This window comes from Onychomys torridus, chromosome 7 (genome assembly GCF_903995425.1).
Source record: "Onychomys torridus chromosome 7, mOncTor1.1, whole genome shotgun sequence".
Lineage (NCBI taxonomy): Eukaryota > Metazoa > Chordata > Mammalia > Rodentia > Cricetidae > Onychomys > Onychomys torridus.
In genome coordinates this window covers 51604000-51628051 of record NC_050449.1, presented here as the reverse complement: position 1 = coordinate 51628051, position 24052 = coordinate 51604000, and the positions used below count along the sequence as shown (strand labels likewise).

Genomic DNA, 24052 nt, shown 5'->3' with positions numbered 1-24052 from the left:
TTTTATGTTGCAGCCTTCCCACGAGCTGGAAGATAGCAGCAGTGAGTCCAGTGGCCTCCAGCTGGAGGGCCCCAATTCCTTCAGGGCATTGGACGAGAGCCTCGCTGACCCCCAAGCAGAAGACAGGCCCCTGGTTTTCTTTGACCTCAAGATTGACAATGAAAGTGGGTTCCCCAAGAGCTACATCATCTCTTTTTATTTTAGTCTCTGAGTCCCCAGGAAGAGTGCAGGTAGAGATACCTGTAAGGCTGCAGCAGCCCTTAGCACTGGCAGGCTGTGACAGCCAGGTGGGCAGAGGACTCTGACCTCACCTGGGATGCCAGGTGTTGGCCTGAAGTGGAGCTTGGGCATGGGAGGGAGACATGTAACACCACAGGTTCATTTCTGACAAGACAGAGAGGCTGGGAACAGTGTGTGGACTCATGACTGACAAGTAATCCACACTTGACCTTTGGCTTTGAGCACACATTTCCCCCAACAGGGTCCACCCCACAAATGGACACACAGGGAGGCCTGCAGAACCTAGGACACAGAGAGTTGTGACTCCTCCTCCTGGAAGACCCTTATCTTCCTCGACATCATCCTTGCTCTGGTCCCTCAGCTCTGACCCTTTGCCCTGGCCAACAGTTATGGGCCCTGCCATTGGGGCTAGCCGACCAGCCAGAAGCATCGGGTATTTGTATAGCACAAAAAAACCATCTGTAGGCTTCAGGAGGAGACTCCGGGCCATACTTTTATGGGGTGCATAGGCTATTTCTGCTGTCTGCAGCCCTGGGCTGTGATCCAGCTGGGACTGATGGGGTTGGAGGTAGGAGCAGGAGAATAGAAGGCCCAGAAGAAACATTCTGGGGTCTCTGGTGGAGGTAGAGGCTGAGAAAATACAAAAGGGGAAGAGTTCTTAGGGTCGGGCAAACTGGAGGGCAGGAGGGATAGGAAGAGCCATCTTCCCGACAAGTGAGCCCCTGACCCCTCTCCCATCAGAGCCAGGCAAGAACTACTTATGGAGGATATTTGGTTTCTGCCAGCAGGCCTTAAGGCTAGGGATAGTGAGTCAGCAGCCTGACCCCTTGCACCCACCCCAGTGCCTCCTGAACCCTGGAAGCTCACCCTGCCCTTCTTTCCTGCCTAGCCCAGAAAATTAGCCAGCTGGCAGCTGTGAATCGAGAAAGCAAGTTCCGAGTACTCATCCAGCCCGGGGCCTTCAGCGTCTACTCTAAGGCCGTCTCCCTGGAGGTCGGACTGCAGCACTTCCTCCGCTTCCTCACCTCCATGCACCGTCCCCTCTTGGCCTGCTCCAAGCTGTGGGGGCCCGGACTCCCCATCTTCTTCAAGGCCCTGGAGGATATTGACAAGCTGTGGGAATTCCAGGACGCCATCTCCGGTTTCTTGGCTGTGTTGCCTCTCATTCAGGAACGCATACCCGGTGCCAGCAGCTTCAAACTCAGAAACCTGGCCAAGACCTACCTGGCAAGAAACATGAGTGAACAGAGTGCCCTGGCAGCAGTGCTGGCCATGCGAGACTTGTGCTGTCTCCTGGAGATCTCTCCAGGCCCACAGCTGGGCCAGCATGTCTACCCCTTTAGTAACTTGCAGTGTTTTGCCTCCCTGCAGCCCCTGGTTCAGGCAAGTGTCCTGCCCCTGCCTGAGGCCCGCCTCTTGGCTCTGCACAATGTGAGCTTCCTAGAATTGATGACGGCATACCGCAGCAACCGGCAAGAGGGCTTGAAGCAGTATGGCCACTATCTGAGCCTGCAGACCTCATCGGCTTCCGTCCAACTTACTCAATACCTTCAGGCTCTGAGCAGCTACCTGGAAGGACTGTTGGAAGAGCATGCCCCGGCCAGGTCAGAAGGCAGCTCGACTCCTCTCTCACGCCAGAGCTTGGCCCAAAAGGCCTCCCAGCAGAGCTGAAAGGAAGGGATGCCTGGCTTAGCTGGTGGCCACACATTCCCAGGTCTTGGTCTCTGATACACAACTGTTATTTAGTTCAGAATAGGTGCCCTTTATCTGGGACCAAGCGCTCTTTCTCTAAAATTCCCGCAGCAGAGACCAAAGGCACCACAGACCTAGCCCCTCCCTTCCAAGCCAGCACCAGGAAGACTCGAGCAAAGAAGGCCTCTGGGCTCTCTGATTGGCCCTCCCATGGTCCCAGTCACCTCACCTACCACTACCATAGGTGGTCTTGCAGCTTTTCCCTGATGCTTAGTGTTCTCAAGCGATCTGCTGATAGCCCCCACAGATAACACCCTAAGGCAGAGGTTCTCAACGTGTGGGTTGCCACCATTGGAAAACACGTATTTATGATGGTCTTAGGAAACCCCAACCATAACTGTAATTTTGCTACCAAGCGGTGTCTCAGTTCCTAAGACCATCGGAAATACACGGTTTCCCATGATGGCGACCATGATGGTGGAGAACCACTGCTCTAAGGTAATGCTTACCACTATACCAGCAGCCCCATGGGCACCAAAGTGCCTTTCAAACCAAACTGCCCTTCTTGAATTTGGGTTCTCCCAGCTCCCACTGTCCAGAGGCCAACTGTGTTCACTTTTATTATTTTTTTTTTAAAGCACTTTCATTCCAAAGGGGCCTTCTAGCAGCAAAGAGGGTAGAAGCTGTGGGTCCATCCATTTGTAACCCTGTTTCTACAGACTGACCCTTCCAACTTGGTCCTTTGTTCACCAGGCCACCTAACCCTTCCTTGCACTCAGCCCTTCCGAGGGACACCGTTGGGGCACTTGCATTGAGAGCTTGGGAAGGTGAACCGTGGGCTTTACTCGAGGTGCCTAGAATCAGGCCTTCTGGAGTAGGGCCTGCAGCATTAACAGGTTCTCCAGGTGATGCTGTATGCTCAATTCTGAGCATCACTGTTGTCACAGGCCACCTCCCCCTCAAAGAGAAGTAGAGAAAGCCCCTGGCTGTGTTTATTGAATATGATTAGGAAAAGACCAGCGCTCCAGTGTTCTGTGAAATGGGTTCTGGTTCTGGCTGACCTGAATTATTAACTCAGAGTCCCCAGCCAGCTCAGTCATTGTGGGCTTTCAGGCATGGACAGCAGCTTGCTGGAGCAGCAGATAAGCATCCTCACCCCCGGACCCTAGCTCTCGTGCCAAGCCTTTGGTCCCCAACCTTGTGATCATCTTGAAGGTCAGCTATCCCCTGTGGTTAGCTGAACTGTGGCTGGTGGTGTTCACGTTCTCACCCTGACCCATTCCCTGCTTCCTGCTCCCAGGGTATTTCCCAGGTAGCCCAGGGGTCCAGTCTTGACAGGTTGGTCATGTGGAGACCCATCCTATGGGTCTCCTGATGTTCTAAGGTGTTCTGTAGAAGCTCATTCCTACCACAGTGAGGCTGAACCCTGACAGCCGTCCATTAGAGCTATGGTTCTGGGTGGGGTGAGGACAGGAAAGGAAAAGAGGCTGAGACCCTAGCCTGGCTGTACAGGGCAAGGCAGTAGGTACTGGGGCCATGTGTCATACCTCGCTCTCAGCCTATCCCTGAACAAAACAGGGCCCACTGAGTCCCAGCCCCACCAGACTGGCTATCTTCAGTTGCAGCTGATCATGGATTTAGGACAAAGGAAAGAAGAAGAGCCCTGTCCTATCTGCTGTTGCAACCCTTAGTAAATATGTAATTTTTGTGTGTGTGTTTTTCAAGACAGGGTTTCTCAATGTAGCTCTGGCTGTCCTGGAACGCCCCAAACTCACAGAGATCCACCTGCCCCTACCCCCCCCCCAAGTGCTGGGATTAAAAGTGTGCACCACCACTGCCTGGTAAATACGTGAATCTTGAAAGCCTAATGTTCCAATCACAAACTCTACTCCACCTTCTTTTCCTAGAGGAGCCGCCAAACCTCCTCTTATGGAGACGAGAGGCTCTCCCAAGCATGGGTGAGCAGGTAATTGTCCAACTTGACTCTGGGGGAAGTCTTTTAGTCTGGCAGATCTGACCATCCCCTTGTTCAGAGCTAAAAGCGTTAAGGACATGAATCCTCTACTTCAAGCAGGGAAAAGCAGGTGGACTTTCCTCAGAGGGATTCCCCAAGGTCAGAGGCACCAACTTTAAGAATTATCTCCTAGAGCGAGGTGGGGGTCAGAGACTAGGACCAGCGTGTGCTTTGCTTCTGGGGCCTCTCCTGTTTTCAAGTTCCTAGAGCAGACAATAAAATCCTATAAAGTGGAATTGAGGGGCAGCGTAGGACGTGGGCATTGTGTTCATGCAGTGTCTTTGATATCCTGGATGGAACTTGACTTGAACGTCCGAGGCTTCAGTGCACACCACTCCAGTGCTCCCTGGCTGGATGAACAGCCAGGTGACGGGCTCCTCAGCAACATCATCATTATACCCACTTGCTGTCCCAGCTGCCCAAATTCTGCTCCTAGAGTTTTAGTCTCTCAGCTTGACCCTTTGACCAAAAATATATCAAAGTTTAAATATGCTGTGTGTGCTACATTTTAAAATTCTGTCAAGATCTGCCCTACCACCACCAACAATAACCAAGACCTTATTGGGCTACAAGTTTGGACACCGGAATTCAGTTCTCGGTAGCTTGTGGCCCTGATCTGGCACTGGGTTTTGTTGTTGTTGTTGTTGGTTTTTCGAGACAGGGTTTCTCTGTGTATCTTTTGTGCTTTTCCTGGGACTCACTTGGTAGCCCAGGCTGGCCTCGAACTCACAGAGATCCGCCTGGCTCTGCCTCCCGAGTATTGGGATTAAAGATGTGTGCCACCACCGCTCGATGATCTGGCACTGTTAATGCCTTGGTTCCCAGGCAGCTCCTTTATAAATGAGATAATATGTGTTAGATTTTTACATCATGAGATCTTTGCTAGAATCAATGAGAAGATCAGTTTTCTGATGTTAAGGTCTTATTTCACACACACACACACACACACACACACACACACACACACACACACACACACAATGAGACTTACCACTTTATAAGAAAACCAACAGCAAATCTTAGCAAAGTAATACTATTAATACACACTGTGTTGGGGGAGGGGAGCCTAGGTCTCCGGGAGCCAATAAGAGTCAGGTGCCACCTTGTAGCCTCTAAGCAGTAGTTGGCTCTGTGTTCATAACACACCCAGTGGGAGAAGGACCTGGAATAGAGAGCAGGCTTCCTGAAGCCACCTGACTCATCTCTGCCCCCAGCCCCTCTTTTGGGAACCAAAGGCTAGCTAGCTCATACCCTTGTGAATGTTTCTTGGAAGTCTGCTTTGGCTCAGCCCCAACCATGTTTCTCCAACCTGCACAACACCCAAATGCTACCCAGGTGCCTGCTGTTCTGCCACCGTGGACCCTACTCTACCCCACCTTCAATGCCTAAACTTGGTCTAGCCCCTCTCAGCAGACCCCTTAGATCTGAGACTCTCTGCCCACCACACACCAAGGTTGTCCAGCTTCTCTGAATTCAGCGTTTCTGTTTCACATTGTTTCTTTATTCTCCATCAAGGGAGTGGAACAGCTAGTTAGTGTAGTGTGTGGTACACTGACTGTTAAGTCAGGACACTGAATCAGCCCAGGCAGAAGAGGAGCCAAGCTGCACTACTCCCAGATTCTGTCAGCAGAGGGCGCCACAGCCCACATCTGGCCAGAGGTTGCTGTTAGGAGGACCATTGTGCACAGCACTCCTGGGGTTGGTATCCTAGACTTATAATAAACTATACCAACCCTTGGTAGTGTGCTGTGTATTCTTCTAGGACTATGGGAGACAGCTTTAGGCAGCTGACCCATGGAAAACAATTTTTCAAATGTTGAGCTTTTTATATTTGAACACAACAGAAACAATATTACCAGTCTTGCTGATTTCTGAGGTAACCGTCACTCAGAATAACACTAACATGGAATTCTTTAAAGGTCTACTTATCATCAATACTAAGTAACTATAAACCCAGCAGGGACACAGGCACAGCAAGCCTATGAATGTGGAAGTGTGTGGTCTCAGTTTGGGAAACATTGGCTAATCAGTGAGATTAGGATGAAAAGTATGGGAGAGTGAGAGCCGAGCCAGGCTATAGGGCGTGAGCTAGCTGTAGATCAGACTAAGGTTCACATTTGGAATGAGGGTTGGGAATCCAGTTAGAGCAGAGTTGATCTGTGTGACTTTAGCAACCAAGAAGTCCTTGAAGCTTCTGAGAAACACCTGCTACCATGGCACCCCAGTGCATGCTGGATCCCTTTCTGGGATCATCTTTTAGAAGTGATTCGATGGGCCTCTACTGCAGCTCACTGAACCCCAGTGAGGCCAAGTCCCACCGAGCATGGGAGGGACCGAGGCATGTGCAGATCTCCTCAGGGGTGGGAGTCCAGGACATCCAGGTGAGTAGTCTCCCAGCTCATACCAGGAGGGAGACTGAGTGCCAGACACGCCTTAGCCACTGGCACACGTAGCTGTAGCTTCATTGCCTCCTTCCAGCTACATTATCTCATTACACCTTTGTCTTCATCCTACCAGTGAACACCGGGAACAGCAAGGCCAATATCTTGTTCAAGACCGGCTCTCTTGCATATGGCAGAAGTAGAATTGACCCTCACAGGGAGCCCATGTCCAGACCAGCATCATTTGTAACTCCCCACCCCCACTGCAAAGGCTACCTGTCTCCTTTAGTGGCTTCCTGATTGTCCAATCTCGGGTGATTTCAGAAATACAGGTCCTCTGAGGCTCCTGTCTCCCTCAACTTTCTGGTCCCAATGCTCAAGTTTATCCTAATTTTAATTTTTTAAAAATTTTAGAGCAGTGTCTCTCAACCTCTTTTTGTTTCATTACTGACACCCCCCTAAGGAATCTCTTCAGATAATTTTTGACCTACTTTTCACGTTCCTCCAGCTGAAGCTTTAATGCACATTGTGCTGTGCTTTCTCTAGGACCTTTCAGATTTGTGACCTCCAAAAGGAGTGTTTTCTTTCAGATACAGCTGTACTTAGGGAGAGCAGCTAGCTGTTTGGACAGTCAGAAATCACAGTGAGGATTTCTGTAAGGCTGCCGGCCATTCACCAGGGACCAGTTGCCCGCCCGCCCGCCCGTTAGGGATGTGCAATTTCTGGAGAGGCCCCATCTCCAGTTACAATGCAAGTAAGAAGTGGTCAGAGTGCTGAGCCTTCTGCGGGCTGGGGACATCTGGAGAGCAATGAAAGACAGTATGGGTGAGAGCTCTAGGGCACATCCCCCTCAGCAGATTCCTACACAAGAGCCTGGAGCTCAGGGAATGGTAGGCAGGACCACCCTTTGCTTTTGTGACTGAATGCATGTGTCAGCTGCAGACCCAGTGGGCCTCAGTGAAGAAGATGCCTGTGGAGAAGTCTAGAATTTCAGTTATTCTCCCCATCATTTACACACACACACACACACACACACACACACACACACACACACAGAGAGAGAGAGAGAGAGAGAGAGAGAGAGAGAGAGAGAGAGAGAGAGAGAGAGATTGAGAGTTTGGAAGTCCCTATCCAACTGTACAAAATGTGTTTGTTGTCAAATGAGAGATTCCTTCAGTCTGGCTCAAGCAACTTCCTTAAACTCGGCTCAAAGGAATTCTCTCCAAGACCAGCTGCCTGGAGTACAATGCAGTTCATGCACGTTATAAATATCCCCAGCTCGATAGTCAGGCTGCTTACAAAAGCCAGCTAGCTAACCACAAAAAATTTTCCAAAAACCAGTCAGTCAGATCACTGTGGTAAGACCAGCATGAAATGGAGTCATTTGTCTGATTGTCTAAAACTGTGCTCCTTGTATGCAAATTAAGAGTGATAATAAGTACTGCATAACTCCTAAGGATTGAACAAATGCTAACCTTTAGTGAATCAGCAGCACAACACAACGAGATACCCAACTCCCTCCTCAATAGAGAAGCCTGCGTGCTGACTCCCAGAACAGGCTTTCCCCCCGCCACTCCCACTTCTACTCCCTTATCCTCTCTCTCTTCCCTTCTTATTTCCCCCTTTCCTGAACCCAGTCCATTTAGAATCTAGGTGGTTCTTTCCCCACTTTTCCAAGTCCCCTCGACAATGTCCTCTGCCCAGACGGGGTCAGCCCCTTGGTGGCAGGCTGAAGGGATTTATAGCAGTCCTCGCCTCCCTCTGGCCCCCCACCTGGCTAGTAGACAGCCATCTGCAGGAAGGTCACTTTCTCACAGTGCTGGCAGACTTGTGGGGTGGATGGAGCCCCACCCCCTTACACACATCAGAGCTAATAAATACATCAAGTTTTGCAGCTGGGTCTGGAGATAAGCACTGAGGGAGATGAGGCACACGTGCTCGCAGGATAGCTACACGGGAGCTCCCCTTTCTAGTCCTTTGCTGTCTTCCCAGCAAAGCTTATTTGGGGCATTTGAAAGTGGGCTGTGACTGGGGGCTGGATTGTCTCCTGGGGAGGGACTAAGCTGAGGGACTCTCCTCAGCTTGGATTTTGTAGGGACTGACCCGAGGAAGGAGAGAGTCAGTTCAGGTCAACAGGTAGGAAGAATACTTAGCACAGGAGGGGAAACTGAGGCCTAGAAGGGAGACTGATTTTCCCAAAGCCTCACGGGAGTTCAGTAGGAAGTAAGTTCAACCTGTAAATCCCGGATCTTCCCCAATGGGTGAACTATGCCTGGCTGTCCCCAGGGTGTGACCACTGGAGCTGACCTTGCCTGGCTGCAGAACTGGAATGGTCTGTAACATGCCCACCCTCCTTCAAGAAGCCTGTCCTTCCTTCACACCACATCTCTACCCAGCCAGCAGCCTGACTGGAGGTGCTCCTCTGTGGGCCAACTTGACATTAGCTGTGCCCCCCCCCCCCCCCCCCCGTAGATATCCAACAGTGGTCATGGCTCTGGTCTTGAACTCTGGAGGGGAGTAGTGAGGACCTGAGAGGCCTCATCTGTGCAGAGTCTCCCAAGTAGAGGGCCTACCCTTGGGAGTATTTGGGGGAAGGAATTAGCTCCCAGGATCCAAGTGTTCAGATGACCTTGAGATGATAACGGGCTGCAGCGACGAGGCAGGGGAAATGCTGGCATTGCCAAGGACATGGAGGAAGGGATTGGTAATTTCGGACTTGCTCAGGACAACCTCCTTCCAATGACAGCCTGCCGCTAGGAAGTCCAACTCAACCTGAAAAGCAGCTGCTCCTACAGCTGCAGCACTCGGAAAACCAGATCTCTGTAATGGTGGCACGTGAGGACCTGGGGTGCATCTAATCCATTCTCCTTGGTAGATTTCTGAGGTAGCACAAGGAGACAGAGGGTAGAAAAGAGACCTCAAACAGAAGAGACTGTTGATTCCAAACCAGGGAAGGGCAGACACTCTTCTGTGGTCAAGAGGTACCCGTAGAGGGTCCCGCTTGGAGTTTATGTAGGAAGGCTGGGTAATGGGAACGTTAGATGCAGCCGCCGGGGCTCTATGCAAGCAGTATTTCTCCCTCCTGCCATTGTCCACTCCATTGAGATGAGACAGGCTATCTTGGGACATAGATAGGCTATCTCAGGGAAAAAAAAAAAAAGGCTCCTTTCTACCCACTGACAGCAGTTTGGAGCAGAGCCTGCTGTAACTTCATAAGAGTCCTATTTTTACAAGTGAGCCTCTCCATCACTCCTAACAAGAGTAAAAGAGCAGAGACTGGGGGTGGAGCTCAGGTGGTAGTAGATGGATGCCTTGCAGGCACAAAAGTTCCAAGTTTGATCCCCAGCACCTGTCTAACCAAGCATAATTCTGGCCCCCCAGGAAGCAAAGGGAAGAGGATCAGAAATCCAAGATCACCCTTTACTTTCTATAAAATTTGAGGCCAGAGTCTTAGTTACTTTTCTATCTGTGATGAAACACCATAAGTAAGATTCCAAAGGGGTTTGTATTTAGATTTCTGAAGCAGCAGAAAGAGACCCTGGGTCTGACCTCACAGAGGAGAATTTCTTTCAAACAGTCAGAGGCAGACACTTTCCTGGAGAGAAGGGTTGCCTGTGAAGGGGGAAGGGGACACTTGGAGTTTATATAGGAGGTTTTGTGACTGGGAAATTAAATGCAGCTTCAGGAAGCCATGTTCGAATCTGTGGTCTCTACTTCCTGCATCCAGACAAGGCCAATTTATCTCTAGAAACTGCCTTGCCCTGGCTATCAGGATGCGGGTGATAGTGGGTAATTGAGTTAGGCATGGCAGTGAGGGGAAAATGGCTGTATTTTCAACCAAGGGGTGGGTGATTTCAGCAAGCCTTAGGGGGAACAGGAAGTTCATTGGTCAAGGTCTGGTAGAGTTTGTTCAAGGTTTATTCTGACAGTTAGGATCCATGGTGAGGACTGGAAGCAGCAGAGGAAGAAGCAGAAGCTGAGAGCTCACACCTTGAAGGGCACGCAGGAACAGAGGAACCACTGGAGATAGCGTGAGTCTTTTGAAACCTCAAAGCACAGCCCCCAGTGACACATTTCCTCCAGTAAAGTCACACCTCCTAATTCTTCCCCAAATAGCCACCAACAGGGTACAAAGTAATCAAATACCTGAGACTTAGGGGTGGGGGGTGGGTAGCTCATTCAAACCACTACAGCCAGCCTGGACTGCGTGAGACTTTCTCAAACAAAAACAGAAACCAGCCAAACAGATAAAAGAATGAGCTCCAAACCCAGTGACATCTTCACCATTTTCTGCTTTCTCTAGGTTCTTCTTGTGACCACTGGTGTGTTCTTCCTCCTGTCTGTCACCCAATGGTGTAAGGCCTCTTTTCTATGCCATGGACGGGTGACAAGCTCAGGATGTAAAGTCAGGCAGGAACATCTTTGAGCTCATAAACATACCCTGCTCATAAATATACAACGTCTGCTGCTACCAAAATAGCTTTGGATCCCAGCACAGGCATTTCCAAGAACAGACTCCCATCCTTTCAGGAATTCCGTGAAAGCAGAGGATCCTCTTATTTGTATGCCCGGCAAAGAGAGTTCCCCAAACCTGCTTACACAATGTGTACTGCCCTGATCCTGACCTGGACCCCTACCTGAGCCCTACTGCTGGTCACAGATCATGGACAGACCAACTTCATCTCCACGTAATACTGACTCTAGTTCATTATTGCTATAGTCACCCACTGCAATTCATTCTGCCATAATCTTAGGTTACTCTGAACTCACAAATCTCCAGCTCTTCTAATGAAACAGTATCCTGCTTGTGGGGAAACTTGGGATTGACTCAAGATTAGATTACTCTAAACCAATCACTCCATCTTCTTGGCCAGGGATTGTTTTAGAGATGGGACATCTTAAACTATTGTGTGATAATAGGATCCAAAGAAAGACACAGCATCAGGATAGAAAATCATCCCTCTCTCCACTAGTCCCGGTCTTCTGAAACTTTCTACTCATGACCCCTTCTCACCCCTCAAAAAAAAAAAAAAAAAACTAGAAAGAAATTTATCTTAAAATAATTCTTTGATATATATAATTTATTAAAAATGGAAGCTAATTAACTTTCATGCAGATGAGATGAGTGTGCTTGTTCATTTTTACATAAAAAGTTAAATCTTGGCCAAATATTTGACACCACAGATAATAGAGTATCTTCAGTGTTTTTCAGAGTTGATTGGCATTCTGATTTATAATCAACTAATGCTGAGAATGTTACTTTGGTTAATACGCAATACTAATGGCAGAAGTATATTGAGGGCCATTTTCCAAACTGTTAGAGGTGCTGTTTTAATCCTGAACCAAAATTCATGTAACATTTCTTTTAATGCTGCTCAAGTTAGAAATTCAAACAGCAATCTTAGGAATCAAATATTCTAATCTAATACAATTTAAAAGTACACTAATTTAGTCCTTATACACTGAGAAGTGATTATAGAAAAATATTGTCTTTTTCTTCTGTGATTAAAACATTATGTTTCTATAAGAGCAGAAAAATTTGTATGAACAGTAAAATCTCTGCAATTCATAACATCCAACAGTCCTCAATGTGAGCCAAGGTATTTCTGGTGGCTTTTGTTCATGTTGAGTGTTGTAATGGCTTGCACAGAGCAAAGTGCTCATGCTTTGTGTATTTAGAACCAAGCCTGCAGTGAAGTTACAAGCTACAACACGGGCAAGCACCCCTAGAAATACTTCATCTGGTCGAGGTTTGAAGTAATTACATTTGAAGCAATTTTGATCCTTGCAGGTTCAGAAGCCTCTTTCTGTTGCCCAAGTTCTCGCTACTCACACATTCAGTTTTGTGACCCCATGTGAGGTCACAACCTACAACTTAAGCTCAGCACCAGCCTGTTAATGTTGAGCTGCTGTTGAAATCCTCTACCAACTTCAGTGAGCACAGCCAGTTATCCTATTAAGGAGAAGAGAAGAGAAAAAAAAAACGGGTTAAGGGTTGCAGGGGAGGACTACTCATGTGGCAGAGGTACAGAGTTAACCAACCCTGAGGACAGCTTTGCTTCCTGCTTTGGAAGAGGATACAGTTACTGGTCTCTGTCCTTTGAGGTGACTTTGACCCTTAGCAAATGGATCTTGCACAATACCCTTCCCCCAACATCATCCTGCCCCTGATCTCTTTTAAGAAGATTTATCTTAATTACATGTATGCATGTCTATCAATGTGTGGGGTTGTGCACATGAGTCATGGTACCCCTGAAGAGGCCAAAGGCATGAGATCCCTGGAGCTGGAGTTACAGGTGGTTGTGAGATGTCCAATGTGGCTACTGGGAATTGGACTCAGGTCCCACTCTTAACCTCGGAGACATCTCTCCAGCCCTTAAATTCTTTAGCTTTTAAAAATTGTATTTGTGTATATGTGTGTGCACACACTACTCACAGTGGTGCATGTGAAGTAAGGGGATAACTTACAGGAATACATTCTGCCCTTCTGTCACGTGGGTCCTGAGGCTCAGGTTGTCTCCCTCAGTGGCAAACACCTTTCACTGCTGGACCATCCTCCTCCATCACCCCTCCTTCCATCTTGGTCAATTGAGTCCTGCCCTGAGGAGGCTGGCCACTTCAGGCCCTCTTTGGAGCAGGGAGAGGGGAGCGGGGAAGCTAGTTTTGCATTGGTGGAGTGGGGCAGCTAAACATGCGGCACCTTGCATGGCAAGTGCTGCCTCTCCCAGGAAGGAGCCCCCAGAATCGGCAGTACACATGCACACCCAGACAAATTACATGAGCTATTGCCAGAAGAGCCATCGTTAATTTTTATGGCCATAAATGGTCTTGCCAGCATGTTGAGCTAATTTAATGAAAGCACCAGGAGGAAGGTCGTGGGCTAGATCTGGTTTTGTTAATAATGTCAGGCTTCATTTGAATCACTCCGGAAATCCCTCCCCACTGCCTCCGGCTACCTGCCACAGGTTGCATTTTCCTCAGAAATCAACAGTCTTCTCATACACAAATGTGGACTCTCCTTTGTTTTTCTCTAGAAAATAATTAAAGTCCCGGAGCTCAATAAATACTTAAAGAGAGTGTGGTTTTAATTAAAAACCTTCTGCCGATTCTGTAGTGGCAAGTCTCTCTTCCCAGGCAGGCACACTGGTGACAGCCACATGCATCACAATCTGCTAAGGATGGGAAACCAAAAACCTGTGCAAATAATAACGGGTAATTCTGACTCTGTACAGAGGGGACAGGTGGTGAGGAAAGATGGCCAGGGGCCGAGCCAAGCTCTTCTCCCTGTGGGACAAGCAAGACATAAGCATCAGGAGTGCATGTAGCTGCGTGTTCATCATATCTAGACCCAAGTCTTTAAACAATAGTGACTGATTCTATCCAGCTAGCTATTGGTGAGAAAAAACATACCCGCTTCATCAAGCACAAAGTACCACAGACTGAGTCCTTTGCAGTGTCTTGGCTCATTTGATCTTCACAGGGAAACCTGTTCTCTCATTTGTGTTTTTTTCTAAAGGGTTATTTATTTTTATTTCATGACTCAGGGTGAGTGCCTGCATGTATATGCCTGTACACCACATCTATATCTGGTACCTGGGGAGGCCAGAAAGGATGTTGAATCCCTTGGAACTGGAGTTACAGAGAGTTGCGAGCTGCCATGTGGGTGCTGGGAATCCAACCCTGGTCCTCTGCAAGAGCAGCTGGTGCCATCTCTCTGGTACCTGTCTGCCCTTTATTTCTTAGAGACACAGAGAGGTTCAACCAGGATACCATAGCTGATCTATGATGGAGTCTGGTTCTGGGAAGAGAATTGATGGCGTAGAAACAGGGCCTGGTTACCCAGGAGTGACCTCTCTGATGGAAATTAGGAAAGGAAAACAAAAATGCTTGTTGGAATCTCTCTCTCTCTCTCTCTCTCTCTCTCTCTCTCTCTCTCTGAACTTGTTAACTTGCAGACACTGTAAAGTGTGAGGCGGTGTGTTCTAGAGCTTCTAGCTGGAGGGCAGCTGTGGGGAAGGTCTCTGGAGCAGGCTGGTATGCTGGGGATGTTTGAATGTTTGATGTCTTGGAAGCTTTTCCCACACACCTTGGCGAGTCCATTAAACCGCCCACGAGCCACATTAAAACACAAGGGTGCATAGCTGAGCAGAATCCTGCATACATTACCTGTCCTAAACGTTTAATCAAACATCTATTACTTCGGTTTTCTTCCCCCATTCCCACCCCACTTAAGGCCAACGGGTTTCCTTTGTCAGCTCAGAGACATTTTAGAGGCCCGTGACAAAGTAATGAGAGGCAGGGACAGCACCGCAAGAGGGGTTTGCTGGAAGCTTTCCACCCAATGCAACTACACTCGCCGATTCATTCGCACCACCAGAATGATGCAGTGTTGGCCAAATCTGTGTTAAAATAAGGAGGGCCGGTTGTGTTTCCATAGGGCTCAGGCTCGGAGCACTGAGAGAAAACTTCAGGGTTTTGGTTAAGTGCCACCCACTACAACATTGTCCAACAGCACCTCGAAGCCCCCAGGAAGAGCCCTCCGTTGGTGCCCAGGCCCAGCCACATCAACCCTTCAAAAGCCACTGTCCTGCCCCTGCTTCCTGCAGTATCCAGCAGGGGGCGCGCGGGGACCAGGGTTGGACCCCAGATTATTGCGGACCTAGCGCTGGGAGCAAATCCGTGGAGCCTTGGGTTTCTGCGCCCCCACCGTCTGCACCATCTGGGCACTCAAAAGTTAAAAGTCAATCCGCAAAGCAGTCCAGGGCCTTCAGCTCTCGGCCTTTGCGTCTATCTAGGGTCCGGACTAAAGCTTGGTAAAAAGCTTGTGCCTGAAACTGGGCAGATTCTAAATCTGGAGCCCAGATTCTAAATCTGGAGCCTTCTACTTGACTTTGGCAACTTTGTGTCGCTTTCTTTCACTCCTATTGCACTCACCTGATTAAATACCTGTTCCTTTAAAGATAGGCAGGGGTGTGAGGTGGGAGTTGTTTCTAGGCCCGGGCTCTCCTTCCCTAGGTCACTGTATTATTATTATTATTAACATTACAAGCAACAGACGGCAATTCTGGGCGGCGCCAGCGCTCTGTGTGCCGTCTTCTAGCCGAGCTCAGTGGTTCAACCAGGAATTGCAGCTAGATGCTTGCTAGAGGCGACTCCCGCTCCAGCCTTGTCCGGATCCGCACTAGGTTCTTCAGGGTTGAAGACGGGGTAAGGGGTGTCTTCTCTCGGGTGCAAAATCGGGCAACAGAAGCATTTTTTTTTTTTTTTTTTTTTTTTTTTTTTTTTTTTTTTGCGGGAGAGTGGGTGGGAAGCCGGGGTCCACGGATCAGCATCCTAGCCACGGTGGTTGCCACGCCCTTAAGCTATTCTGAGGGTGCTGGAATCGCCCTTTCCACAGCGAGTTCCCTGGCTTCAGAGCCTCTTCGGGAAAGAAAGCTAGAGTTGCCAGAGCGTACACGGACTTTGGGTGGGCACGTCCTTGCCGTCCAAGGAAGTCCTGAGGGAGAGCTTATGAGCCCATTCTCTCTTCCAGCTCTTGGCCCTTTGCTCCTTCCAAGTTATCCCTCTGCCGGCGTGCGTCAAACTCAAAAAGAGCTGAATAGAAGTGAAAATCGGATGATTCCACGCCTTGTGTCTTCCTCTCCCCAGACCAGGAAAGCTCCCAGGACTCTCCATCCCAGAGCACAGAGCCTTAGTCCCTCCGCTGCTACACAGCAGTGCAAAGCAAACCCCTCAAGGTTGCTAGAACGTGAACAATAATAATACAACAGGACATCCCCCTTGCTTTGCAGACAAAGAAGTCGTTGCCAGGCCGGCTGTTCCAAACCTCTGAGGCCTTGGCTCAGGTTAGAGCCTTGCTCTGGACTTGTCTCACATGCAGAGTCCCAGGCAGGAAGGAGTCAGAATTTTCATCTCTTTGCCCTCTTCCTGGATCCGTCTGTGGGGTTTCCAGGCCTGAGCAAGTGTGATGAAGTTCTAGATTCCGAACTTGGCTGAGATTGTGCTGGTCCCAGCGGTCTGTAGCCAGGAGCAGGAAAGGGAAGGACTAAAGTGTACACACACCACTATGTTCATATTTAATTTACAAAGCAGCCTCAGAAGCCCAGCTGGGTGGTCCCTTTAGATGCTGTGTTCTTTCTGCATCTCCCTCCATCACCCCTCCTCAGCTCATTAAAATGCTTAACACTCAAATCGGGGTATTGATTTCCAAAGAGGCCCCAAACACACTGCCATCGACCCAAAGGCTGACTCTCGTGAGGGCTGGGGGGCCACGAACATCCCAGGATTACAGTGTTTACAGAAATAGCAGGAGGTGGGGAGTCTACACATCTCTCAAAAACCTATGCCCCCTTACCAGTTCGGGCTAGCAGCTCTGACTCCTGAGATGCCAGAGGCAGGGGAGTGAGTTGGTGAGTTTTAGCCAAATGCCTAGACACTCTTCAAATCTCCTGCCTGTCTCTAAAAGAAATGCCCAGTGTTTGCCAAAGAGAACAGTAAGTCCGAGAGTCTGCTGAGGCCAGCTGTTACATGAGGGTGTGAGATGGCAGGGCGGTGGTTGCTGCCTAGGCTTTCACAGAAGTGTGTGTGTGTGTGTGTGTGTGTGTGTGTGTGTGTGTGTGTGTGTACCAGCATGCAGGGGTTGATGGTATGCTTGTTAGAGATGCTGAAAGGATACTAGGTAGTGGGGTACAGAAAATGCTCCACAGTACTCAAGAGAACCAGACGTTTTAGTAACCTTCTGGGTCCCTGTCGCCACTGTCGGTGGCAACCTCAGTGCCCTATTAGCCTGCAGCAAGCAAGGGCACAATGAGACACTTGGGTGAGTTCAACCTAGTGTTCTAGGAGCTCGGACGACACCAACCCCCACGGTGAGCACTCGCTAGCCCACCGGACAGTGGAACGCACGCACTGGTTTTTGCCACAAAAGACCTGGCGGTGGAGTTCGGTTAAAGAGGCTGGGCCAGGTCTGCGATGGGCTTGGGAGGTGGGCGTCTCTTCCCTGCGCGCCCTGCAGGGCTGTGCCTTCTCATCTAGTTAGTCTGGTGGGGATTGGGGGTGGAGGGGAACCAGGGTTTGTAGCTACCCAGATCCAGGCAAAAATGACAGGGAGGGTGAGGCGCTCTGCTAACACTATCAATTATGCATCGTGTTGAACGTGGCTTCGGGGAGGGGGAGGCTAGCAGCCGGCGGGAGGAAAAGGGTCCGAGCGAGCCAGGCAGCGCAGTTCAGCCAGTCCTGCTGGAGGTCTTTCTGCGCCACTGCTTGCTTTTGGGAAGAAAGGGAAAAAAAAAGTGTTTAAAGGCAAAGACACGCCCCTCCAGTCCTATGCCTTTCTTTCTCCTAAATTCCTCAAAGATGGTTTGTCTCACGTGTTGCGGGGCGTAGAACGGCTCGCATTCAATTAGCAGCGAGAGCTCGCGGGCGCTGGCGGGACGGGCGGGCGCGTGAGGGTGAGTGAGCGCGGATATTTGTGTGCGCGCAAAAGGGAACGGTGAGTGTTCGAGTGAAGGTGTGCTTGTGAAAATGTGTGTGAAGGTAGCGAGAACTCAGCGCGTTGACGCGATTATTACATGTTGATGGGTAATTCTAACCTGTGAAGGTCGTGTGGAAAGGCTGTGCGTGTTAGGGAGGGGTTTGGAGGCAATGTCATCGAGTGTGTAAATGTTGGGGGACACAGGTTGTAGTGGTTCGGCAGGCTGGGAAGGGCTGAGCCTGGGGCTGTGCGCATATGGAGCCCCTTGAGATCTCCGGGACTCAGCCTGGGGTGGGTGGGGATCTCTACGGCTTTAACAAATGTGAACGCGGCACGAGGTGGGAGACTGTGCGCGTCCCCGTCGATCCCGGGGGCGCGCAACGACTCTCAAACCTGCAAGCATTGAGAAGTGGGGCGACTGGACAAGAAAGGAAAAATTGAAGTAGGACTTCGGGACCAGGGGGAGTTCTTACGCATACCTGCCTCTTCTCCCTACTGTCCCAGCAACAGATGCCAGAAGCTCCCGTGGACTGTCATCGGAGTCTGGAGAGGAGCTTGCAGCCTGGAGGCGGCACAGTGCAAGTCTAGGAGCAGCAGGAAAGGTGGAGCGACTCCCAACCTCAACCTAAAGGGTAGGTGCAGCCCAGAGCTCTCGCCAGGGTTGGGTGGCTGTCTGGAAGGAACCCGGAAGGGAGTTGCCTACCATAGGAGCAGAAGCAAGAAGGGGACCTGCTAATCTCAATGACAGGGCATAGGAGGGGTTTGAGAGTCTCAAGTTGGGGGTGTGTGGGGGTCTGTGTTAGAGTATTTGTGTGGCTAGAGATAGGTGCACTCGGGCATCCTGGGGCTGTGGAGAAAGGTACAGCACCTTGAGCATTCTCCAAATGTATTAGCTAGAGGCTTGTCCCCCTAAAAACCCGTGGGCAGAGGGGTCCACCTGGGCTCCGTGGAATACAAAGAGGGATCTTTAGTGACTGTCCCCACAACATACTTTGTCTAGGCCTGGGGGAGGATTTCTTTCCCAGATGGAAGAATAATTAAGCAGTTATGACTCTCCCCTGAGGGGAGCTGCAGCCCAGGGCAGGGAGACTAGAAGACATAAATGGGTGGAGGCTGCCCCAGATCCCACACCACACTCCACAAGTTCTCCATATTGCTCATCTGCTTGGGTTTTGGTCTCAGAGGAGAGCAGTGTAGCACCAAGGTCCCTGTGTGGGGGCTGGTTCATGTGAGGACTTGCGTCCTTGTATCTGTCAGGTTTCACTGTGAACAGAAAAGTGCTTTGCTTGATGGTGGCCATGCTGCATTGAGTTGAGAGAACAATGAGGTCTCCGGGCTATATTGTGTAGATGTCTGGGTGTCTATGTAATTCATTGTGAACCTCCTGCTAGAGTCTCAGAGCCTTGTAGTTGGCAGCTGCAGGGAGATGCCCAGGCTTCTGTTTGCACTGTCGTTGCCTGTAAGGAAGTGTGTGCGAGTGCTGTGCACGGGACAAAGGATTCCAGAGAAGACAGTCAGTCATGAACGAAGATCTTTCTGCATCTCCATTTCACCGGGTTAAATGAAGATATAAAAAGAAGGGTCAGTGTGGGGCTCGTTGAAGACCACAAGCATTGGACGCTTTGGAGGGGACAGCTCCAGCTGAGGGACTAGATTGGGTGCGTGGGTGGGGGAGCCTTCTCCAAGCCCTCTGGAGAAGCAAGGCAAGGTCCTGAAAGTAAGCATTTATTAAGTCTGTAGGCTTTTACTGAGCTCCATTCGTACCTAAGATTTCTGGAGCCTATACAGACAGGTTTAGGAGGTATAGTTTGTTAGGGGAGGGAGGAAAGCTGTGGCATAAGTGATCCCTCTTCACCTTGACTTCCTTTTGCAGGAGCCGTGATGGGGCCCTTCGCAGCCCTGTGTTTGGCCTGGGCTTTGCTAGAGGTGGCCAGAGCGTGTCCTGAGCCTTGCGCCTGTATTGACAAGTACGCTCACCAATTTGCAGACTGTGCCTACAAAGAGCTGCGTGAGGTCCCAGAAGGACTGCCAGCCAATGTGACCACACTTAGTCTGTCCGCCAACAAGATTACGGTGCTAAGGCGGGGAGCCTTCGTCAACGTCACACAGGTCACTTCGCTGTGGCTGGCTCACAGTGAGGTGCGCACCGTAGAGTCTGGGGCATTGGCAGTGCTGAGTCAGCTCAAGAACCTCGACCTAAGCCACAACCTCATATCTAACTTCCCTTGGAGCGACCTTCGTAACTTGAGCGCACTGCAGCTGCTGAAAATGAACCACAATCGCCTGGGATCGCTGCCCCGGGATGCACTCGGCGCGCTGCCGGACCTGCGCTCTCTGCGCATCAACAACAACCGGCTGCGTACCCTGGAGCCCGGCACGTTCGACGCACTGAGCGCGCTGTCTCACCTGCAACTCTATCACAACCCCTTCCACTGTAGCTGTGGTCTCCTGTGGCTGCAGGCCTGGGCGGCGAGCACCCGGGTCTCCTTACCCGAGCCTGATTCTATTGCGTGCGCCTCGCCTCCTGAGCTGCAGGGCGTGCCCGTGCACCGCCTGCCCGCCCTGCCCTGCGCACCGCCCAGCGTGCGTCTGAGTGCGGAGCCGCCGCCTGAGGCGCCTGGCACCCCTCTGAGCGCAGGCTTGGCTTTCATGTTACACTGCCTCGCTGAAGGCCACCCTACACCGCGCTTGCAATGGCAACTTCAGATCCCGGGTGGCACTGTAGTCCTAGAGCCACCGGTTCTCAGCAAGGAAGAAGATGGAGGAGATAAGGCCGAGGATGGGGAGGGTGACGGAGATGAGGACCTGCCTACACAAACTGAAGCACCAACCCCGACGCCAGCACCTGCTTGGCCAGCGCCTCCAGCCACCCCGCGCTTCTTGGCCCTCGCAAACGGCTCTCTGTTGGTGCCCCTCCTGAGTGCCAAGGAGGCAGGCATCTACACATGCCGTGCCCACAATGAGCTGGGTACCAACTCAACGTCAGTACGGGTGACGGTGGCTGCAGCGGGGCCGCCAAAACACGCTCCTGGAACAGGGGGAGAACCTGATGCGCAGGCCCCCACCTCTGAGCGCAAGGCCATCCTTAAGGGCCGTAGCAACAGCGTTTTGCCTTACAAGCCTGAGGGCAAAACCAAAGGCCAAGGTCTGGCCCGGGTCAGCGTCCTGGGGGAAATCGAGGCGGAAATGGAGGAGACAGATGAAGGAGAGCAGGTGGAAAGTCAGATCCCTACAGATCCGGTGGGGGAGAAGCACTGTGGCCATGGGGACCCCTCTCGGTACGTGTCTAACCATGCATTCAATCAGAGCTCAGAGCTCAAGTCGCACGTTTTTGAGCTGGGTGTCATCGCGCTGGATGTAGCAGAGCGTGAAGCTCGGGTGCAGCTGACGCCTCTTGCTGCGCGCTGGGGCCCTGGGCCAGATGGTGCTACCGGAGCACGGCGGCCTGGAAGGCGGCCCCTGCGCCTACTCTATCTGTGCCCTGCTGGTGGTGGCGCGGCTGTTCAGTGGTCACGCGTGGAGGAGGGGGTCAATGCCTACTGGTTTCGGGGCCTGCGGCCTGGCACCAACTACTCCGTGTGCCTGGCACTGGCGGGCGAGACGTGCCACGTGCAAGTGGTGTTTTCCACCAAAAAAGAACTGCCATCCCTGCTGGTTATCGTGACAGTGAGCGTGTTTCTCCTGGTGCTGGCCACCGTGCCCCTGCTGGGTGCCGCCTGCTGCCATCTACTGGCCAAACACCCGGGCAAACCCTATCGTTTAATCCTGCGACCTCAGGCCCCCGACCCGATGGAGAAACGCATCGCTGCCGACTTCGACCCACGTGCTTCCTACCTTGAGTCTGAGAAAAGCTACCCTGCCCGTGGTGAGGCGGGAGGCGAGGAGCCAGAGGAGGTCCCGGAGGAGGGCCTTGATGAAGATGTGGAGCAGGGGGACCCACGCGGGGACCTGCAGAGAGAAGAAAGCCTGGCAGGTTGCTCCTTGGTGGAGTCTCAGTCCAAGGCCAACCAAGAGGAGTTCGAGGCTGGCTCTGAGTACAGCGATCGGCTGCCCCTGGGAGCAGAGGCGGTCAACATCGCCCAGGAGATAAACGGCAACTACCGGCAGACAGCGGGCTGAGCCCCCAGCACGCCTGACCTGCCCACCTTTACCTTGGGTATCACGTAGCCTAGGGATGGCAGGACTTTCTCACCCTCACGGGACCCCACCCCACCCTCAAGCCTTCCGTTATTCTTCCTCCTTAGCCCTCCCCAGGCATCACTACTAGGGATTTCTAAGAGTGGGCCGAATTCAGTGGCCCCCCGCCAGTCACCGTCATTCTCTTGGCGAGCTTGAATCCCCACCCCCGACCCAAAGCACAGAGACAGGCTCCTACCTTCTCTAAGACACCACCCACGGACAGCGAGAAACCGTCTATGCCTTCCATTCCACCGCGACGATCAGCGAAACCCACCGCGCACCCCACCCGGTGGGAACGACAGGGAACCTGGAGGCAAGGCGAACGCGCCAGTCGTTGGCCACATCTGGTGATAATAATGGGGCTGGTTCCGGGGTTTTCCCGGGATCCCCAGGACAGGTCCCCAGCGTGGAGCACTGTGGCTCTCATCTTGACCCCACTCGCCTTTTCAAGGTTGCATGTGCCAGAGGCGGGCTAATTTTGAGTCTCAAAGTCCCTTCCCTACAGTGACCCAAATCCGCGCCTCCCTCCATCCCTACCCCTCCCCCGCCCCAATCCTGTCCAGTTGGAACCAAGCTGGGGTCCTGGAACGCCTTTCAACTCAGCGCACTAAATTTCTTATTTTCGTTGTTGTCAAAGACAGCGACATTTCTGGGTCTGGTGCTAACACAACCTTCCCTACGTCTGGGAAACTGGGTGTGAATGTGTCAGGTGTGAGAGTCGGAACCTGTTTTCTTCTGTCTCTCTTCATTTCAAGCGCTGCGGGACCGCGCATCCCTTTTCCTCGCAAGGTGCGGGCTTGGTCCCTGGCCAGTTTCGTTGTCAGTGTCTTGCAGGTGCCAGAGGTTGACGCGCGCCACAGTGGTTCTTGCAACTCCGTGGGGTCCAGACCCCGGCAGAAACGTGCTGGCAGCGCAGGAAGCTAACTGTGACCCCCCGGGGGGGCACGGCTCCCAAGGGGGCCTGACTGAGGCCAGCGCCTGGCAGCAGCGGGTGCGGAGTGGGGGGAGGGAGTCCCTGGGTCCCCTCCTCTCAGGAGAAGAGAGTGCCCAGCTGTAGTCCCCGCTGAGCGTGGGCTGTAGAAGTCCGTGTCCTGTAAAGTTAGGGTGTAGTGTAGAGGGGCGGGAGGGCGGGCGGGAAGGTGGGCGAGGAAGGTGGGAGGGAGAGGGCGGGAATAGCGCGGGGACTCGGGCGGGACCAGTTTTTAGTTCTTCTAGGAAAGCGTCGGGAGGGGGGTTTCAGGCGTCTGGACCTGCGCCCTGGCTCTGGGCGAAGTGCAGCACAAGCGTGGGAGGCCCCGGGAGGAGCTGACCCCGGAGCCCACGTCCTTTTCTAAATACTTCTGTATGTACACTGTCAATAAAGTAATCGATTTGAACAGGACTCGGTGACTTTTTTGTGGGTCGGGGGAGGGGGAGGTCGGGGTCTGGTGGGAAGTTAGGTGACAACAAAGGAACCAGGCTGGGCGTTGAAGAAGGAAGCCACAGAAGCCGCCCTTTGGGGGTCTCCTCTTGTGTTTGCCCGATGGCCAAGTGATTTTATCAGGTATTTGTTCCTGGCCCCTGCTCTGGGGGCTTCCAACTTCTAGGTGGAAAAGTGAAAACACGTGGGGTGGGAGGAGGCCGTCAGAGAACGGGGAGGTCTTGGGGAGTGAGGGGCTGGTGTCTGTGTGTGTGCACTCGCGCTGAAGTAAGCGCGCTGTTCCCTTTGGGTTGTGATTGTTAGTATACTGAGGTCACTCGGTCTCTCTCTCTCTCTCTCTCTCTCTCTCTCTCTCTCTCTCTCTCTCTCTCTCTCTCTGAGTGTGTGTGTGTGTGTGTGTGTGTGTGTGTGTGTGTGTGTTCTGTTTCTCAGCACCAGCCTACGAGTTCTCTAGGAAGATGGGGGATGGGCAAGGAAAAGATTGGGAAGAGGAATTTATAGAGATAGGGCTGCTGTGGTTTGCACAGAGAAGTCACACCACACATTTCAGAGCTGGCAAATGATGGCAGAAAAGGGGAAAAGGCTGTCTAAAACTCGTTCTACTGCCACTGGACAAGCTGAAGTCAGTGTGTGTGTGTGTGTGTGTGTGTGTG

The 24052-nt window shown here is 51.6% G+C and overlaps 2 protein-coding genes across 5 annotated transcripts in view; both read left to right on the top strand.

Annotated features, from left to right (window-relative positions):
• The window catches only part of Pml (PML nuclear body scaffold), a 47610-nt gene extending 29218 nt beyond the window's left edge, over positions 1 to 18392 (top strand). Inside the window, exons 8-9 of one of the 4 annotated variants that reach the window (XR_004945394.1) lie at positions 10257 to 10358; positions 10631 to 11331. Coding sequence is in view for 2 of the 4 variants with exons in the window: in XM_036191688.1 (XP_036047581.1) it covers positions 14 to 164; positions 1135 to 1142 (159 nt within the window). In the remaining 2 variants the exon portion in view is untranslated. Of the gene's footprint in view, positions 1 to 13; positions 165 to 1134; positions 1203 to 10256; positions 10359 to 10630; positions 11332 to 18304 lie in introns of those variants that run through there. The other 3 variants (XM_036191688.1, XR_004945393.1, XM_036191689.1) reach the window with 3 other exon arrangements.
• Positions 18393 to 19677: 1285 nt separating this feature from the next.
• On the top strand, positions 19678 to 23093 carry Islr2 (immunoglobulin superfamily containing leucine rich repeat 2). Its single transcript, XM_036191686.1, has one exon. It carries the CDS (start codon positions 19682 to 19684, stop codon positions 21917 to 21919), a length of 2238 nt encoding a protein of 745 aa, XP_036047579.1. The 5' UTR covers positions 19678 to 19681; the 3' UTR covers positions 21920 to 23093.
• The last annotated feature ends 959 nt before the right edge of the window (positions 23094 to 24052 follow it).